Genomic DNA, 15,892 nt, shown 5'->3' with positions numbered 1-15,892 from the left:
ATCATCTCTCCCCCAATCCCCCGACCGGGAAATCCCCGGCCGGGCAATTTCACCCCTCAGGATATTTCCCACCTGGTGTGGGCTACGGCCCGCAGCGGCCACCCGCCGCCACCCGACTGGCTGGCGGCCATGTGTACGGAGGCGCACGGGTGCTTGAGGGGCTTCAGGGCGCAGGTACGGTCGGCTGGGTAGTGGTGGGGGTGGGGGGTGGGGGTGGGGGGGTACAGCGGGGGGAGTGGTTCTGGGGTGCGGTGGGGTGTTAGTGTCGTCGTACTCGTAGGATGGGCCGGGGGCCGAAGCCGAAACACCGCGGGCACTCAGCACAAGCCGCGGTTAGTCTTGTGTGCTCCCGACCCCGACTCAGGCTCTGCTAACACACGACGCAGCCGTTACAGTAGCGCCTCTGTCCGGGGAAGGCGCTGCAGTACGTACGTATGTATGTATGTGATGACTGTGGTGTGGGAAAATGTCGTACCTTCCAGTCCGGAGGTTCCATTCACTCCTCCCTCCCCCTTTTCTTTACCTGTACGGCCCTCACCCCCTCCTCACCCCCTCCTCACCCCCTCCTCACCCCCCCCCCACACCACCGCGGTCCGCAGGAGGTGTGCAACCTGTTGTGGGGTTTGGTGGTATCCGGATATAAGGCCCCGGAGGCCTGGATTACGACGACCATCACCGCGGCGCAGAACATGCTGCCGACTTTCAAGGTACAAGCAGGGCGCTGCTTAATCGACACAGTGCTGTGTCTACAACACACTGCTCGTACGACTATCCTGTGTACACGTGCACGTACAAAACACACACGTTGGCAGTGTTTTGCGGCCTTTTTCTGCAGTTTGCGGCCTCCAGATTGTGTTTTTCCCCGTTCCCCTCCCGGACTTCTCCCCCCTCTCCCGGACCTCTCCCCTCCCTCGCGTGCAGGCCTTTGAATTGGCTGTGTTACTTTGGTGCCTTGCCTCCTTGCAAGCCGGGCCCCTGCTTCCTCGCACATTCGCGGGGGCGCTGTTCTTCCACTCGGGGCCCAAATTGGGGTTCTTTAGCGCGCAGGTGGGGGTCGGGGTCGGGTAGGGGGGAAATTTGTCCGTGTGTTTTGTGTGTGTGCCTGTGGACGTTCCTGTGTTTTTATTTATGTTTAGTAACCAGGTTTTTGAGCGAGAAGGGGAAGAGATAGGCGGGCCAGCTGCGAAGGAGGAGAGGAAGCAGCGCACGAGCGAATTAGGAAACCATTTCACCGATGTCGACAGATGACGAGTAGCGATATGCGAGAAGAAAGATGTGTGTATGTATGTATGTGTTTCATGTGCATTTCCTAGCCCCCCAACCCGCAAGCCCCCACACCCCTTCTCCTCCTCCCCCATATACACATGATTATTCTCCCTCCCACGCGCACATCGGGGTTCCCCAGCCCCAATACATGCACCCCCCTCTTCCCGCCTTCCCCCCAAACACCCCTCTCCCCGCCCACCCACCCACGTTTCATACACTCTTGCCCTGGCAGCAGCTTCAATCGTGTGTGGTTCGTCCTTCCCCGCCCACCCACCCGCCAACCCCGCCGCCTCACAGGACTGTGCCAACGTCATGTGGTCGCTAGGCCGCCTGAAGCTGCGTCCCCCCGAGCCGTGGATGGCCGCCTTTGTGGAGGAGTCCTTCACCCAGCTGCCCCACTTCACCCCCCAACACCTGGCCAACGTCATGTGGGGGTTTGCGCGGCTCAGTCGCTGTCCCCCGGAACCTTGGATGGACAGGTGAGGGGTGAGAGGCGGGGGGGAGGGGGGGATACCCTCCCAACCCTACTTCCCCCCACCAGCCTCCCCCTCCGTCCCCTGCCTCGACGCCTCCCTCCCCCGCCCCGCTCTGCCCCGTCGGCCCCTGTCAGGTTCTTCCTGGAGAGCCGGCCACTGCTGCTGTCCTTCAAGACCTCCGAGCTCGCCATGCTGGCACTGGCACTGGGTATTTCCCGCCTGGACCCCCCCCGCCAGTGGCTCAACCAGCTGCTGGTGGCGTCGTACTCCAAGCTAGAGCACTGCAGGTACGGTGTACGGTATAACCCCTTCCCCCTACTTAATTCTGCTGTGTTCTCTCCGCGCACATCTCTGTCTCCCCCTCCGTTCCCGCCCGCCCGCTTCTCCTCCTGGTGACATCTACCCCCCTTCCCGCCCCAAACTCAGTGGTTCGTCTCAACCCCCAAACTCACCTTATCTTCCCGCCTCTCCCGCCTCTCCCGCGTCTCCCGCCTCTCCCGCCTCCCCCACAGCGCCCAGGAGCTAGCCCACTTGGTGTGGGGCCTCTGGCGCCTCTCCTTCAAACCGCCGCAGCGGTGGCTGGGGGCGGTGGCGGAGGCCGCATCTAGGTTGCTGGCCCGCGGTGGAGCCGTCACCCCCACGGACCTGGTGACGCTGGACAGGGCCTTTGCAACTTTTGGCGCGGAGCTGCCGGTGAATGTACGGCAGGCGCTGGAAGCGGCGAATGCGGCGGCGGCGGCGGCTGCTGGGACGGAGGCGGAGGAAGTTATGCCGTTGCAAGACCCGGCGGCGCGGCGGCGCCAGCAGCAACAGACAAGGACGACGACAACGATGAGGAGGAGGGCGGGGCTGGGGCAAGGGCTGCGACGCGGCGCAGCCGGTCAGCAGATTAAGAATCCGAGTAAGCAGCTGCAGCGGCAGCAGCAACCGCCGCCGCCGCCGCCGCGGGAACGTAATTTGAGGCCGCGATTACACCAGCAGCAGCAGCAACAACAGCAACAGCGGGGCAACTTTGTGAAACAAGATCAAGAGGGGATGCCCCCGCTGCCCGCACAGAGGCGGAGGAGGAGAACAGGAGATCTCCAAGTCAGCTTCAGCACCCCTTCCTCGCAGCAAGATGCCGCATCCTTGGGAGCAGCAGCGGCGGCGGCGGCGGATGTAGGTGCGCTGCCGGAGGCGGCTACTTTAGCGGCACCCGTAGGGAAGGCGGAAGCGGAGGTGGCGACTGCGGCAATGAGTGCGGCGAAGGTGGAGCTACCACCACTGCCGCCGCAGCCGCCGCCGCTTAAACGCGCACGTCTGCTCAGATCACCGTTACGGGATGTCGTGCCGTCAGCCCGGCAAGTGGAGGCTGCGGCGGTGCCAGATGAAGCAGTAATGGTGGCTTCGGAGGACGCCCTTGCGGAAAGCGGCGATGTTGCGGCCGCCGTGTCGGCGGCTGCAGATGCCGCAGCCGCAGCTTATCCGGATGGTTGTGGTCGTGGTCGTGGTGGTGATGCTGGCGGAGGCGACGCTGCGGCGCAGAGTGTCGTACAGCAGGCGGCAGAAGCGGCGGTAGTTGACATGGTGGTGGCGGCGGCGCTGCCCCGGGCGCTGGGAGAGGAGGTGCAGCCGCAAACCGGTCTGGCTGAAGTGCCGCCAGGCGAGGCTTTGTTAGGAGGCGCGGAGATGCCGTTACCAGCGGCGGCGGCGGCGGCAGCAGCGGCGGCGGAGCGGCGACGGGAGAAGCGACGGAAGGACCGACAGGTGAAGCGGCGGGCAGTGGCGGCTGCTGGGAGTACGGCAACAGCGTCATCAATTACGGCGCCTCGCGCACCCCCGGCCGCTCTCCCCGACCACCAACCCCAGCATCCCGCAGTGGAGAAAAATAACTCGTTTTCTGGTGTTGCAACAGCTGCTGCTGCAGCGGCTGGTGTTGCAACACTAGAAAGTGACTCCTCTTTCTCTGCTGGTGCTGCTGCTGCTACTACCACCGGGCTTGGCGACGAGGGCGCTGGCCGTAGCGGCGGCGGCGGGGGCAGTAACTGCCCAGCTGCAAATGCACCCTCTACCGCCACCACCACCACCACCTCTACCACCGCCAAGGGGGGCCCGGGTGGTCCACAGCTTCCAGGCAACGACGACGAGGACATCCACCTCCGAAACCCACTCCATTCCCCAGCTCCCACGGCAACCCCACTGCCACCAGCCACAATCCACCTAGGCGCTACTGCCGCCACTACCGTCAGTGCAGAACTGGCCGGCGGGGAGGACCGACGGGAGACCCGTGGGTCAGCAGGCGCCGCCCCCAGGCCAAGCGGCATAGCTGCATTAGCGCCACCCGGGCTGAGCACCGGGTCGGGAGGTGGAATTGAAAATGGATTTGGATTTACCTGGGCAGGTCCTGGACTGAATTCATCACTGGATTCGGAATCCAGCTCTTCGCAATCAGGATTACCGGGTGGGGTCGGGACCGTATCGGGGCTGAAGGCGGCAGTAGCCGTGGTGGGGGCTGTAGAGGGGTTGGGAGAGGGGCCGGAGCCGCAGCACCAGCAGCCACAGACGCGGGTGAGGGGGGTGGCGGGCACTAGGGCCCGGCGGCTTGCTCGCCATCGCGCACTGCAGCAACGGAGTAGCACCAGCACGAGCACCAGCACCGACAACGACACCGGCGCGGCGCTGTTGTCACTGACGACGGGCGCGCGGGGCGAAGGGGAAGAGGAACTCAGCTGAGGAAAGCAAGATGAAAACGTTGGTAGCAGCAGCGGTACTAGTGAATACTGCTGCGATAGTGGTGCATTTTATTGTTACTGGACGAGGAAGAGGAGGGGAACATGGTTACAACGTGGTGTATGTGTCGCACGGTTTTAAAAGGGTTTTAAGGTTGGGTTAGAGCGTAATATGTCTCTTAGGTCGAGGTGGAGTCATATCCACTTGATATTTTACTGAGGTGGAGCTGGTGGGGCCCAGGGATATAGGGATATAGGGGTGCTGGTGTTGGAGGGGGGGGAGGAGGTAGGGGTTCGGGAGGTAGGGATAGCCTTGCTAGGGATAGCCAGGCCTTTTCAGACCGAAAGCCTGTTAGGCAGTTAAGAGGAACTCCCCAATATCGCTTAAGACGTCGTCACCCGTCGTCAAGGCCATCTCTGAGGTCCGCCACCACCCTGCAGCTCATGATGCTATTCGAGCTCCTGGCTGGCTCTTGACACACGTCACAGCCGCCGCCGTCCCGGGCCTTCCAGCGTTTGCCAGCTAAGCAGTCGCGAAAAAGAAACCCAAACGAACCTCAGAGAGGATCATGAGCCGCAAAGCTGGAAACAAAAATTATGAAGAGGAATCTCTTGTGGTGTTATGTTAGCCTTCCGGTTGATTTGGACTGTACGAGCTTTTACGAAAAGCTTGTAAGCATCCATCAACGGTCAAAGTATTCGCTGTGTTTTCCCAGACGCCGCCTTATTGTGCGATATGTCACTTTTAGCCGTTGGTTCCCCTCTGTTGTTGTTCGCCGTGGGTAAAAGCCACAGCAGACGTCCTTGCATGCAAACGGTCAACGGTCTGATGGCCTCTGAACGCAACAACTGCCCGCATCTAAGAAGAGCAACCTTTCACTCTTTTGTGATCGAGGTGGTCATCTCCCCCGCATCTTCCCAATACCGAGCGAGGTGACCTCCGAAGAGGGCCTTGTCGTCGTCGTAACTCGCGTCAGACCCGTCCAGCAGTTCTGTTCTCACATCTTGGTGTCGGGGTCACCGGAGCTGGCCCCAGCTCGCCATAGCCGAGGATGAGCGTCATCTCCTACATAAAACTAAGATTAAGGTGTAATCACAAGTAGATAAGAATTTGGACAATGGGAATGAGTAGTAGCCCGAATTCAGTGGTGGGGTGCTGCGGTGGGCAATGCGGGGTAAGGTTTCTTTCCCACGCTGATGCACTCCAGGGCCCTATATGTAGGCCCCCCTGCTTCGGATCCCTCCTGCACTGTACACCTCCGCCAAACGGCCATTAGCTGCCTTTTGACCCGCCTCTCCACCTGTTGAGCCGGGGCAGAGAGGCTTCTGAGTGATAGGAGAAGGAAAGGCACAACGGGTCCATCCAGCCCATTTCCCTGTCGCAGGGACGGTTTAAGTGGTGCGTGGATGGCAACGCCGATGCTTCTCCATGCACCTATTCTTTATGCTGCGGTGACAGTTGGAGCTGCTCACTGTTGAACCCCAAGGATATGACGATTGCTTCCTGCAGAGCTTCGCTATTATGTCCGTGCCAACCGTACTACTGCCGTACCTTGGGCAATATTTCTAGAATAAGTGGGGAACTGCGAATGCTGTTCTGAGGAGAGTCCTGCTATAGCTTTGTTAGGATCTGAACTTAATCGATGAACTTGGAATTTCAATCGACAACTGAAGTTGCACATGGTCTTGAAGGACTTGAGCTTAAGGTGTGCCAAGTGATCTGCGGACTTTGATTGAAACAGATTTAAGCTACTTTATAGCGTCACTGCAACACAATGGACGTTCAATTCCAAATTCGGCAAAATGCCATGGAAATGCAAGAGTACATGAAGGACCTGTTCGACTGGCAAAAGTCAATAAAGAAGAAGGAGAGAGCCCTCGTCGCCAGCGCTTCTTCAGGAGATTCGCAGCGGTCCACGGCCCCCGCTCCGCGAGGCCGCGCCAGCGGGGCAGTCGCAACCCCAACCGCGGAGCTCATGCAACCCGCGATGGGGCCCAAGACCCGTGGCACGGTATCCACAGCCCCTTCTGCAGCCAAAGCCAGTCAAGGCACTTCGAGTGCTGCAGCCGACAAGAAAACCGCAGCAGCGCATACCTACACCTCGTACGGAAAGTGGGACAAATTTGACGTTGACGCGGCGCTTGCCTCAGACGACGATGAGCAGCAACCAAACAACGCTGCAACATCTAGCAGCAAGAAACGATCCCAGCCGGATGCTGCTGCAGGAGCAGCAGCTGCCGGGGGCTCCAGCAGCAAACCCAACGGTGGGGCACTGCAAGGCAACGGCGTCGCGGTGGCGTTGGCGCCGCCGCCGCAAAACGACGCAGCCGCCGCCAGCGGCGTCATCACACCTGGCCCGTCAAAGGGCGGCATAACACTCTCCGCTCGCGACCCTGCGGCCTCACCCTCAGAGGATCTGCTCAAGCCCGTTGCCACCACCCGCCTAACGAAGCCCGGCGGTGTGGCTGGCGGCGGCGGCAGCACAGCGCCACCACCAGCGCCAGCAGCGTCGCCGCAGCTCCCCAAACCCCCCGCAGACCCCCGTACCCCCGCGACGGAGCTGCCGCCCATCCGCAACAGCCAGCCCACCACCGCCGACGCGTGGCGCGCTCGTGGCAACGACCTATTCAAGGCCGGGCAGTACGACAGCGCATACGAGTGCTACAGCCGATCTGTGGAGCTGCAGCCCACGTGCCTGGGTCATGCCAACCGGGCCATGGCGCTGCTCAAGCTGAGGCGGTGGCAGGTGCGGGTGGGGGCCCATTAGGACAGGGGCTACGGTGGGCAGCAGCAATGTCAGACCTGGCACAGGACCTCAGGGCTATAACCAGAAACCAATGCCGGCAGAACGTCAGCGCTTTATGGGAGCATCTGGAGACAATGGCCCCAGAGGAGACCATGACTTCCCCAAGGCCTCCCCCAGACCGACAACTTTAAAGGGGGACCAGGGCCGAGGAATGAAGGGTACACAGCTAAGAGCGCTAAACCTAGGGCGGAAAAGGAAGACTAGGGGAGCTCGGTCACTAAATCTTCCGTCAGGCCTCCACAACCTTTTTACAACACTTTTTAAAAACACTTTGTAAATCACAGAAATCAGAGCACGTCCTCTCCATGCTATGTACTCGATCAGATCACCTGTTTCGGCACGTGGTGTGATATTGGTGGTGGCGCTTTTCACCCCCCAATCCGTAGGAAGCGGTGGAGGACTGCACCCGCGCGATTGATCTGGACCCCTCCTACGTGAAAGCCTACCAGCGCCGCGCCGCTGCCCATCGCCAGCTGGGGGCCTCGCTAGACGCAGCGCGGGACTGGGAGCAGGCGCTGAGACTGGAGCCGGAGAACCGCGCGAGTGCGGCCGATCGGGACTCCTCAGTGGAGCAGCTGCTGACAGAGCAGAAGCTACAGCCGCCGTCGCGGCGCGTCTCGGTGCCCATTCAGTGGAAGCTGCCGCCGGCGCCGGCGGCCGTGCAAGCGCATCCGGCGCACGCGCCGGCGGCGGCGGCGGTGCCTGCCCCGGCGCCTCGTGTCGGAGCCCAGTCGGCGGCGGATCGGGGCCCAGACACGGCGGTCGCTGCCGCACCCGGTTCAGAGCCGACCACGAGTCTGCAGCCGCCTCCTGCCCCTGCAGAAACAGCTGCTACTGCGGCGACGGCGGCCGCGTCGCTGCAGCAGCAGGACGCCGCGAGCACTGCAACGCCTGGCGGAGGCGGGGCAGCCAGGACAGCGCGGGGAGCAGCGGCCCCTGCCGCGGCGGCGGCAGCCGCCGCCGCCGCTGCTGCCGCCGCCGCGAAAGGTGTCCCGCGCACCAGCGTTGAGTTCGAGGGTGCATGGCGAGGTATGGCAGGCGATGTTCGCCGCCAGGCAGCCTACCTGGCTGCCATACCACCTGCAAGCCTGCCATCCATCTTCAAGAACAGCCTCACGGCGCCTGTACTGGCGTCGCTGGTCCGGTGTCTGCTAGCTGCCATGGCGCTATCACCGGCGGACGCCATGTCACCGCCATCGCCATCTTCCCCTTCCGCAGCGGCAGGTGCGGTACCCCTCGCCCACGGTGTGGCGCTCCTTGAAGGCATGACCCGGGTGGCTCGGTTCGACCTGATGGTGATGTCTTTACCGCCCAGAGAAAAACAGGAACTACGTGCTGCGTGGGACGTCCTGCTTTCGCAGCTACGGCTGCGGCGGAGCGCTAACGGGGCCGAGGGCGCGGGTGAGGGTGAAGTCGAGGAAGCAGCTAGGGGCCTGGAGGTGCTGCGGTCCAAGTACAGGATGTGACTTGAAAGACCGGTGGACTGAGAGCTGATCATCTGCGTCTGTTGGGATCTGTTTTTGGCGATCTGGGAGGTTTGACGTGCGACGAAGTCAACTTCCCGGAGGGCCATCGTGTTCCCTTTTGGGAGTGGAGAGGCGCCCTGGTTTCGGAGCCGGGAAACGTGGTGACACGCGCATGCATTTCGGAGAACCTCCTTACGGTGGGGCCTTGTTGTGCGCTGGATTGGGGACGGGTGGGTACATTGGAGATGGCGATGACTCAAATGGGTTTTGAGATCCGGTTGGGACCATCAGAAGTTTAAACCAGGTGGGACATTTGCTACTTTTAATGTGCGGGCCCGGCGCGACGAGAGGTGGTCGGCCAGGTCTGCGGCGAGAAGCGGTCTGCCAGAGTTCTGGGGCACGCCGCCGCACACACGGGCCGCCTAAGACAGCGCCGTCAACACGACACCACAACTCAACTTAACAAAAAATGCGCGCGGTTGCACCCCTGCGGTGGGGAGTGTAATGTAGCAGTAGGATACAGCAAAGCAACGCAACCTCTTTGCTTGCTCTCAGCGTTCGTTCCCTCACAGACTGCTGCCTGCCTGCCTGCCTGCTCCGCCTCTCAGTCCGTTACACGCCCCCACGTACCCCCAGTAGCCGCTACAGCACACACTCCTGCATACACACAGAAATCTCCAACCGCCACCAATGCCCTCCTATAAGCTGCACCAATCCGCAATCCTCGCAGCCAGTTTGTATTACATTTTTCCAACAGCCGATGTTCAGTGCCAGCGCACTAAGAAAGCATACGTCTCCTTAACCCGAAATGCGATGGATGATGCGATGGAAAGGACTCAGCGTCAACACCAAACCGCCGCATCCAACTCCCACTCCTGGTGGATTATTAACACACACACACGCACGAAAAGGAAGAATGCCTCTGCCGCCGTTAGTATGATGATGAAGCCCTGCACCACGTCTTCGTGTCTTCCTGTACAGCTAAAGCCTGTACAGCAGCAGACGGGGAGGAAAATGACTGAAGCAAAACACCGCCACAGCACTCCTCGCATCCATTTAGTCATTCCGACACGAGGAAGCCACCCGTCCACCCACTCACTCACCCACTCACTCGCTCACCCACTCACCCACTCGCTCACCCACTCACTCGGTCGGTCGGTCAGTCGGTCGCCAGCGACCACTACAAAACTGGCAGAATAAGCTCCCCGGGGGCCTCCAACTGCCAACGGTCATCACCATTGGTATCTGCTTCCTCCGCATGGGGAGGGAACCGGATACCACGTTCCAAGTGCCTATCATCGCTCGAACGGCTGTGGCATCGCCGCCACCGGGGCAGCTGTCGGTGACGGGAATGGCGATCACGGTGATTGTGTGGGACATCCTCCCGGCGACGATCTGTTCTGCTCTGATGGTGTTGGTAATCTTGGTGGTAATGGCGACGGTGGTGGTGGCTGCTGAACGGCTGGGTGCGCCCCAGGCCGTCTCCATCGCTGCCATCACCGAGTCGCTCATGTTCCCGCCGATGATGCCGCCGCTGTTTGTGCCGCTCGCGACTCTCGCTCCGACCCCGACTATGGCTGCTTCTGCGTCTGCTTCCGCTTCTCCCCGTGTCGCTGTGCCTTCGCCTGGACCTTTTCCAGCCCCGACCACTGTCACGTGCACAGCCCCCTTCCCGCAACCCGTCGCCATCCTGCCGCTGCGCAACCGGCATGTGTACACCATCATTACACACAACATCGCGGGCCAGGGCTGCGGCCGCAGCTCCCGGCACAACCCCAGGGTTTCCTTCCCGTGGGCCCCCCGTGGGAACCTCCGTCCCGCACTCCACCACCGTTGCCGTTGCCGCGCCGATAGCCTCGTCGACAGCTGCGCGATCTGCCACTCTAGCAGCTGCCGCTTCCGCAGCGGCGACAGCACCCCCATGCGCTGCCAGCACCGGCTCTGTGGCGCCCGGGCGCTGTGTCCCGCCGGGGGGCAGAACAGCTTCACTTGCGGCTCCCCGTGGATGTGCGAGCACCGCAGGTTCAGGTCGCTCGTCCCATCTTCGACGCCGCTTGGCGGGACGACCGGTTGTTGCATCGCCAACCGCCTCGGCCATGTGGACGGCCGCCTCGTTAGTGAACCCCGGGCAAACGACGCTTGCGTCCCATCGACTGAGAGACGGCCTCGTCCGCTCGCCTGTCAAGACGCCATTTGCTGCTGCCTCGGCGCCTCCACCTCCGCTGCCTCGGCCGCCTCCGCCACCTGTGCGCACCGCTGCGGCGCCAGCTTCATCTCCGTGCACGAGAGACGTGTCTCCCAGCCGCCACTGCCCCACGACCTCCGGTTCCACGTCACCATCATCGTCGTCGTCGTCATGGATACCTCCGGCGGGTTCGGAGCTGTCGCTGCCGGTGCTGCTGCTATCGAGTAGTGTCAGATCAACCACCTCAATACGGCGGACAGCAGCACCAGTACCAGCTTCTGCATCCGCTGGCCGCCGAAGCTGCAAGCGGGTCGCCTGATTCTGCTGCGGTAGCAACGGCGGCGGCGGCGGCTGCAGAGGGGCTCCCTGGCCACCTGCTGCTAGGCTGTGCAGCGACGCGGGCGCGACGGAGCTGGATGACATCACCGCAGTTCGAGTCGGCAACGGCACCGCAACGCTCGCCAGTGACGGCGCCGCCAATGCCAGCGGTGCACCCGCTATCCGCGGCCGTCGCAGCGGTGGGTGGTATCGCGTCACCCGTGGCCTATGCGAGGCAGCCACCGGCGATTCCGAGGGCACGTCACCGCCGCCGCCGACGCTGCCGCCGCCGGCGCCACTACCGCCGCCGACGCTGCCGTGGTAACGGTACTCTACCCGCGCATCGTACACTTGTACGGTCAGACCCGACAGCACGAAATGCCTGTGCGCAAGATGGCCACGCAACACTACAGTAAAGATAGTGTCCCAATCGCTCCGGGGTAACCAGCACATCAGTCATGCCGCAGTGGTGCGCCACCACCACCACCACCACACGCACCTCCGCAATATCGAAATCCCCACACATCATAAGAGGCGACATGATTAATACAACCGGCGGAAGGGGGACCAACAACCCTAGTCATTCACTCGCGGTATAAGCACAGACGGACTGTATCTTCCAACCAATCCAACCATCCCCACGAGGCCTTACCAGCCACAGTATTTGTGTATATCCACCTAGCGAGGTCGCCACCGTGCACCTCCGTAATGACCCACCTGATCTCGTGCCAAAAATGCGAAGTGCGCTCCAGCAGGAAGGGCCGCAGAGACGCCAATGGACCACCACCACCTCCACCATCCTCCGCCGCCGCCACGGCAGCACCGGCCCCACCGACGACGGCCCCCGGAAGCTGCTGCTGCTGGCGGTGCTGGCGGTGCCGCCGTGGCAGCACCAGCTGCTGCCGACTATCCGACACCACCACATGCGGCCCAGAAGACGCCGCCGCACCCACCACCACCGCTGCTGCTGCAGCTGCCGCCTGGTAATCCTCCCCTGTCGTCGCGGCTGCTGACGTGGGGATGGGGCACGTCTGCACTGCTGTAGTCCGCTGCTCCAGCTCGGCGGACCAGTCGCGGTCCACTCCAAACCTGTCGACCAGGCTGACCACGAGCGCCCGAAGCAGCGATAGGTCCTGCGAACCCGTACAGCCAGCGCGGACACGTACACCAAGGGACGGCTCTTGCCGTCATGCGACTGCAGGCGTGATGATGCAGGACTACAGCCAGGAAGCAAACTGCCTTTGCCGTTTTTTTTGACTTCAGGATTGAGGAGCGCCGACTGGGCTTTGCTTTGGGATAATTTAGAAAGGCAACTAACTGTAACTAACTGAAATTTTTAGAAAGGTGCTGCGTATCCATAACTCCCAAGTATATTTACACTAATGAGCGAATGGCAAGGTGGTACCGCATTTGAACTCACCGTGGCTCCCAGCAACGCCTGCAGGTCCCGGCCCACCCACAACTCCAGCTGATGCCGCCGCTCCTCCGCCCGGCTAGCCGCCGCCGCAACGCCCGCCACAGGCAGATGCCCGCCGCGGACGCTGCCGGCCGGGGAACCCGAGGCGGCACCGGCGTTGCGGCCGCTGGGGCCTCCACCGCCCCTCAACCCCACAGCCCAGAGGCCCACATCGTAAATCCGCCGCCGAATAGCGACGGCGGCCGCATGCTCATCCACAGCTGCTGCAGCTGGCAGCTGCTGCAGCACCACGTTGGCGTGTGCGGGCGCCGCCGCCGGTGCGGGACGGGGCGGCGGCGGCGGCGGCGCCGCAGCCATGAAAGAGGCGGCGGCGGCCGCCGCTGCCGCCCATGGATCCTGCCTGCCCCTTTCCACGCCCGCCGCGCCGCTGTTGGTCGCTGCTGCGGTCGCCGCAAGGCGCTGCTGCAGCCTAAAGAAGTAAGGTCGGGGTTGGCGCGGGGTCTCTCGAGCGGGCGTCACCCCCATCGCCGCCGTCCCTCGCTGCCGCTGCTGTTGCTGTTGCTGTTGCTGGCTCCGGGGGGGAAGCACCGTCACCCGCCAGCGCTCACGCTCACGCTCGCCCTCGCCGCCGTCACGGTCGAGGCCGCCGATTGCCTCGGCAGCGGCACTGGTTCCCTCCCGTCGGAAGCTGATCGGGGCACCGGGCGGCTGCCGCCGGGTAGTATCCGAATCGTAGGATGCATCTGCAGTACCGCCAGCACGGCAGAATGGCCAGCAGCCATGAAGCCGTCTTCATTACACCCCTTACCGGTACTGTTTGGTAATAACGCAAGACAGGATTTCCTTCCGAATATTTTTCTCATCAAAATTTTCCGAGGAAAAATCCCTTTTCAGTTTGAGGTTAAGGAACTTCAAATAACTTTGACCGACCCAGATCAGAGCTTGCTTAACGCAGCCGGTCAGGAGGAGCCGCCCGCTTGATTTAGCTTGATTAGCTCTCAAAAAAACTATTTTAATAGAACTATTCCCCTCACCAGTTTCCGCCAGGCGGTCGGCGATGCGGTGCAACTGCCGCAGCAGGTCCCCCTGCTCGGTATCGCTCGAGCGGCTCGCCGGCTGCCGGTACCCCGCAGCCATCTGGCCAGCCCATGAGTCCCCCCGACTGGGATGGAGCTCTTCCTGCTGGCTGTCGACCCGTGTGCCATGCTGCACATCCAAGCCGCTGTGCAGGCCATCCCCTCGGATCACCTGGCCGCGATGTTGATGTTGATGCTGGTAATGGTGATGGTAGTGGTGATGTTGGAAATAGGCGCGGTACCATTCGTGGTAGTGGTGGTGATCGTTGGGCTGCCGCTGGGGGTTGTTGTGCTGATGGCGGTTCTGCTGTTGTTGTTGCGGGTAGTCGTGCACTGGTGAAGGCGGCACATCGACCTCCGTGAAGGTTGCATCGTCGCGGATGTGGGTCACGTACGTGAGGATGCGGCGCTGCAGAGGAAATCAAGCAGAGGGAGCATGAACATGGATGGACATGGAACCTAAGGCAACGTTTAGCAAGGAGGGGACTTTTTTTTGGAGGAGGAGGTCGATGCCGGCAGTCGCACGGGCAGCGTGTGGGAGATATTGGACGAAATCTGGGTTGTTGCGGGTTTTGTAAGTTAGGGAATCTGGGCCCATATGAATGCATGAGCCTGCGGCACGTCGTGATAAGCCAGCGGCCCAAGCAAGCCGCGTTCCCTGCCCAGGGGTAAATTACCCGTATGGGTGTGGGGGATTTACCTGCATTTGCTTGCCAACCTAGTACCCTGTGTCATTAGTTTCTCGTGTTGTTGCTCACCTTACACAAGGGACAAAATCTCTTAACTCGCAACCACTCTGCCAAGCAGGAACGGCAGAACGTGTGCATGCATCCCGTGACCGCCTTTTCGAGAGGGTCCAAGATGTCGGTTAGACCTATAATTTCAACGCACATATTACTTTTTAGGTGTCTTGTTGAAACTCTGACCACGCGAGGTCAGGCAATGGGATGAAACGGAAGGTATGCGTCCCAATGGTAACAAACAAGCTTAATCCAGCGTGCACTTACATATTGGGCAGCTCGGCAAAGGTTCGGAAGGCCCCGGGTTTGGACTGTCCTCATCGTCGCTCGAGCTCAACTCCACCACTTCGGCCTTGCGCGTAACTTTGCCTATGGCATCGTGCATGCTTTCCAGCAGCAGAAACACTACACCACCAGTACTCTGAACGTTATGAACAAGTGGCGAAAGGTGCAAAGTTGTAAGTTGGTTGCAAACAACCGTCACTTAAAAAGCGGCTACCTACAAAATTTGGTCCTCGTTTTCCTCTTAGCATACGCTGACGTCCCTGTTAAGAGAACCTTGAGACATGGTTTTGTGTGCAATGTCGTACATGCCGTTGTGGCAACGTTGGTCTCGCCATAGCCACAACAAATTGCAGAACGCAACGTTTGCGCACTCACCACTCCAGTGAAAGTAAATTTTGAGGTTTGCACAACCCGATGGCAAGTTCCTCGCCTAACTCTACAGGCATCGTCGCTGCCAGCGTGTTTTGAACATCACACATCTTCAATCAAAATGCTTCACCTGGATCCGCCAGAGCAGCAAGCCATAAAAGTTCTAACCGGCTCATCAACCGGCAACCCCAACTTCTAAAGGGCCTATTTTCACGGCCGCCCGCATAAGACGATTTATAATGTTGCCTGTTGACTCCCGGCCTCAACAGCGTCCTGAAGCGCACAAACAAATAAAAACCGCCTCCCCCTCCACACGATATGCCCCTCCACCTGTACGCGAGATTTACTGCGTCCCTCCAGACTTCCTCCCTCCCTACCATCCCACGTGCCCTCGCGCCCACCCACTTCGCCTGCCGCACCCGCCACCACACACCCAAACCCAACGCACATCACCCGCACATAAAAAACTGCATACATTCACACCCGCGCACAGCCACTGCAACTGCCAACCACACACGACAGCTTTGCCCTCCCGCTCCCTCCCTCCCTCCCGCTCCCTCCCTCCCTCCCTCCCTCCCTCCCTCCCTCCACCCTCCCAGGACTCATTCAGACTCTATCCGCTGTGTATACGTGCTCTCTGCCCCTCTCCGCTATCGCCTGCCTCCCCTCCTGCCTCCCCCCTTTTTCCGATTACTCTTCCCACCCACCCACCCACCCACCCACCCACCCAAACACTCACCCACCCTCACTAGCATTAAGGAATGCTGTGGACGTCGGCA

At 61.2% G+C, this 15,892-nt stretch overlaps 2 protein-coding genes across 2 annotated transcripts in view; both read left to right on the top strand.

Annotated features, from left to right (window-relative positions):
* VOLCADRAFT_98423 (uncharacterized protein) overlaps positions 1 to 4,454 on the top strand; it is a gene marked incomplete at both ends in the record, with an annotated part of 7,204 nt that extends 2,750 nt beyond the window's left edge. The window contains 8 exons of the mRNA XM_002957320.1: positions 61 to 174; positions 600 to 707; positions 922 to 1,047; positions 1,564 to 1,745; positions 1,877 to 2,029; positions 2,255 to 3,488; positions 3,828 to 3,965; positions 4,347 to 4,454. Coding sequence (XP_002957366.1) covers positions 61 to 174; positions 600 to 707; positions 922 to 1,047; positions 1,564 to 1,745; positions 1,877 to 2,029; positions 2,255 to 3,488; positions 3,828 to 3,965; positions 4,347 to 4,454 — 2,163 coding nt within the window. The remainder of the gene's footprint in view (positions 1 to 60; positions 175 to 599; positions 708 to 921; positions 1,048 to 1,563; positions 1,746 to 1,876; positions 2,030 to 2,254; positions 3,489 to 3,827; positions 3,966 to 4,346) is intronic.
* A 1,771-nt stretch (positions 4,455 to 6,225) lies between these two features.
* On the top strand, positions 6,226 to 10,189 carry VOLCADRAFT_119672 (uncharacterized protein; the record flags this gene model as incomplete). The annotated part of the gene is made up of 6 exons (XM_002957319.1): positions 6,226 to 6,715; positions 6,863 to 7,197; positions 7,644 to 7,955; positions 8,121 to 8,481; positions 8,521 to 8,658; positions 9,887 to 10,189. Coding segments are annotated over 6 exons (1,939 nt in total), but the record flags the coding sequence as incomplete, so codon positions are not given.
* Positions 10,190 to 15,892: the final 5,703 nt, after the last annotated feature.

The sequence above is a fragment of the Volvox carteri genome (genome assembly GCF_000143455.1).
Source record: "Volvox carteri f. nagariensis unplaced genomic scaffold VOLCAscaffold_72, whole genome shotgun sequence".
Lineage (NCBI taxonomy): Eukaryota > Viridiplantae > Chlorophyta > Chlorophyceae > Chlamydomonadales > Volvocaceae > Volvox > Volvox carteri.
Note: the sequence above shows the minus strand (reverse complement) of the source record. Positions and strands in the feature narration are given on the sequence as shown.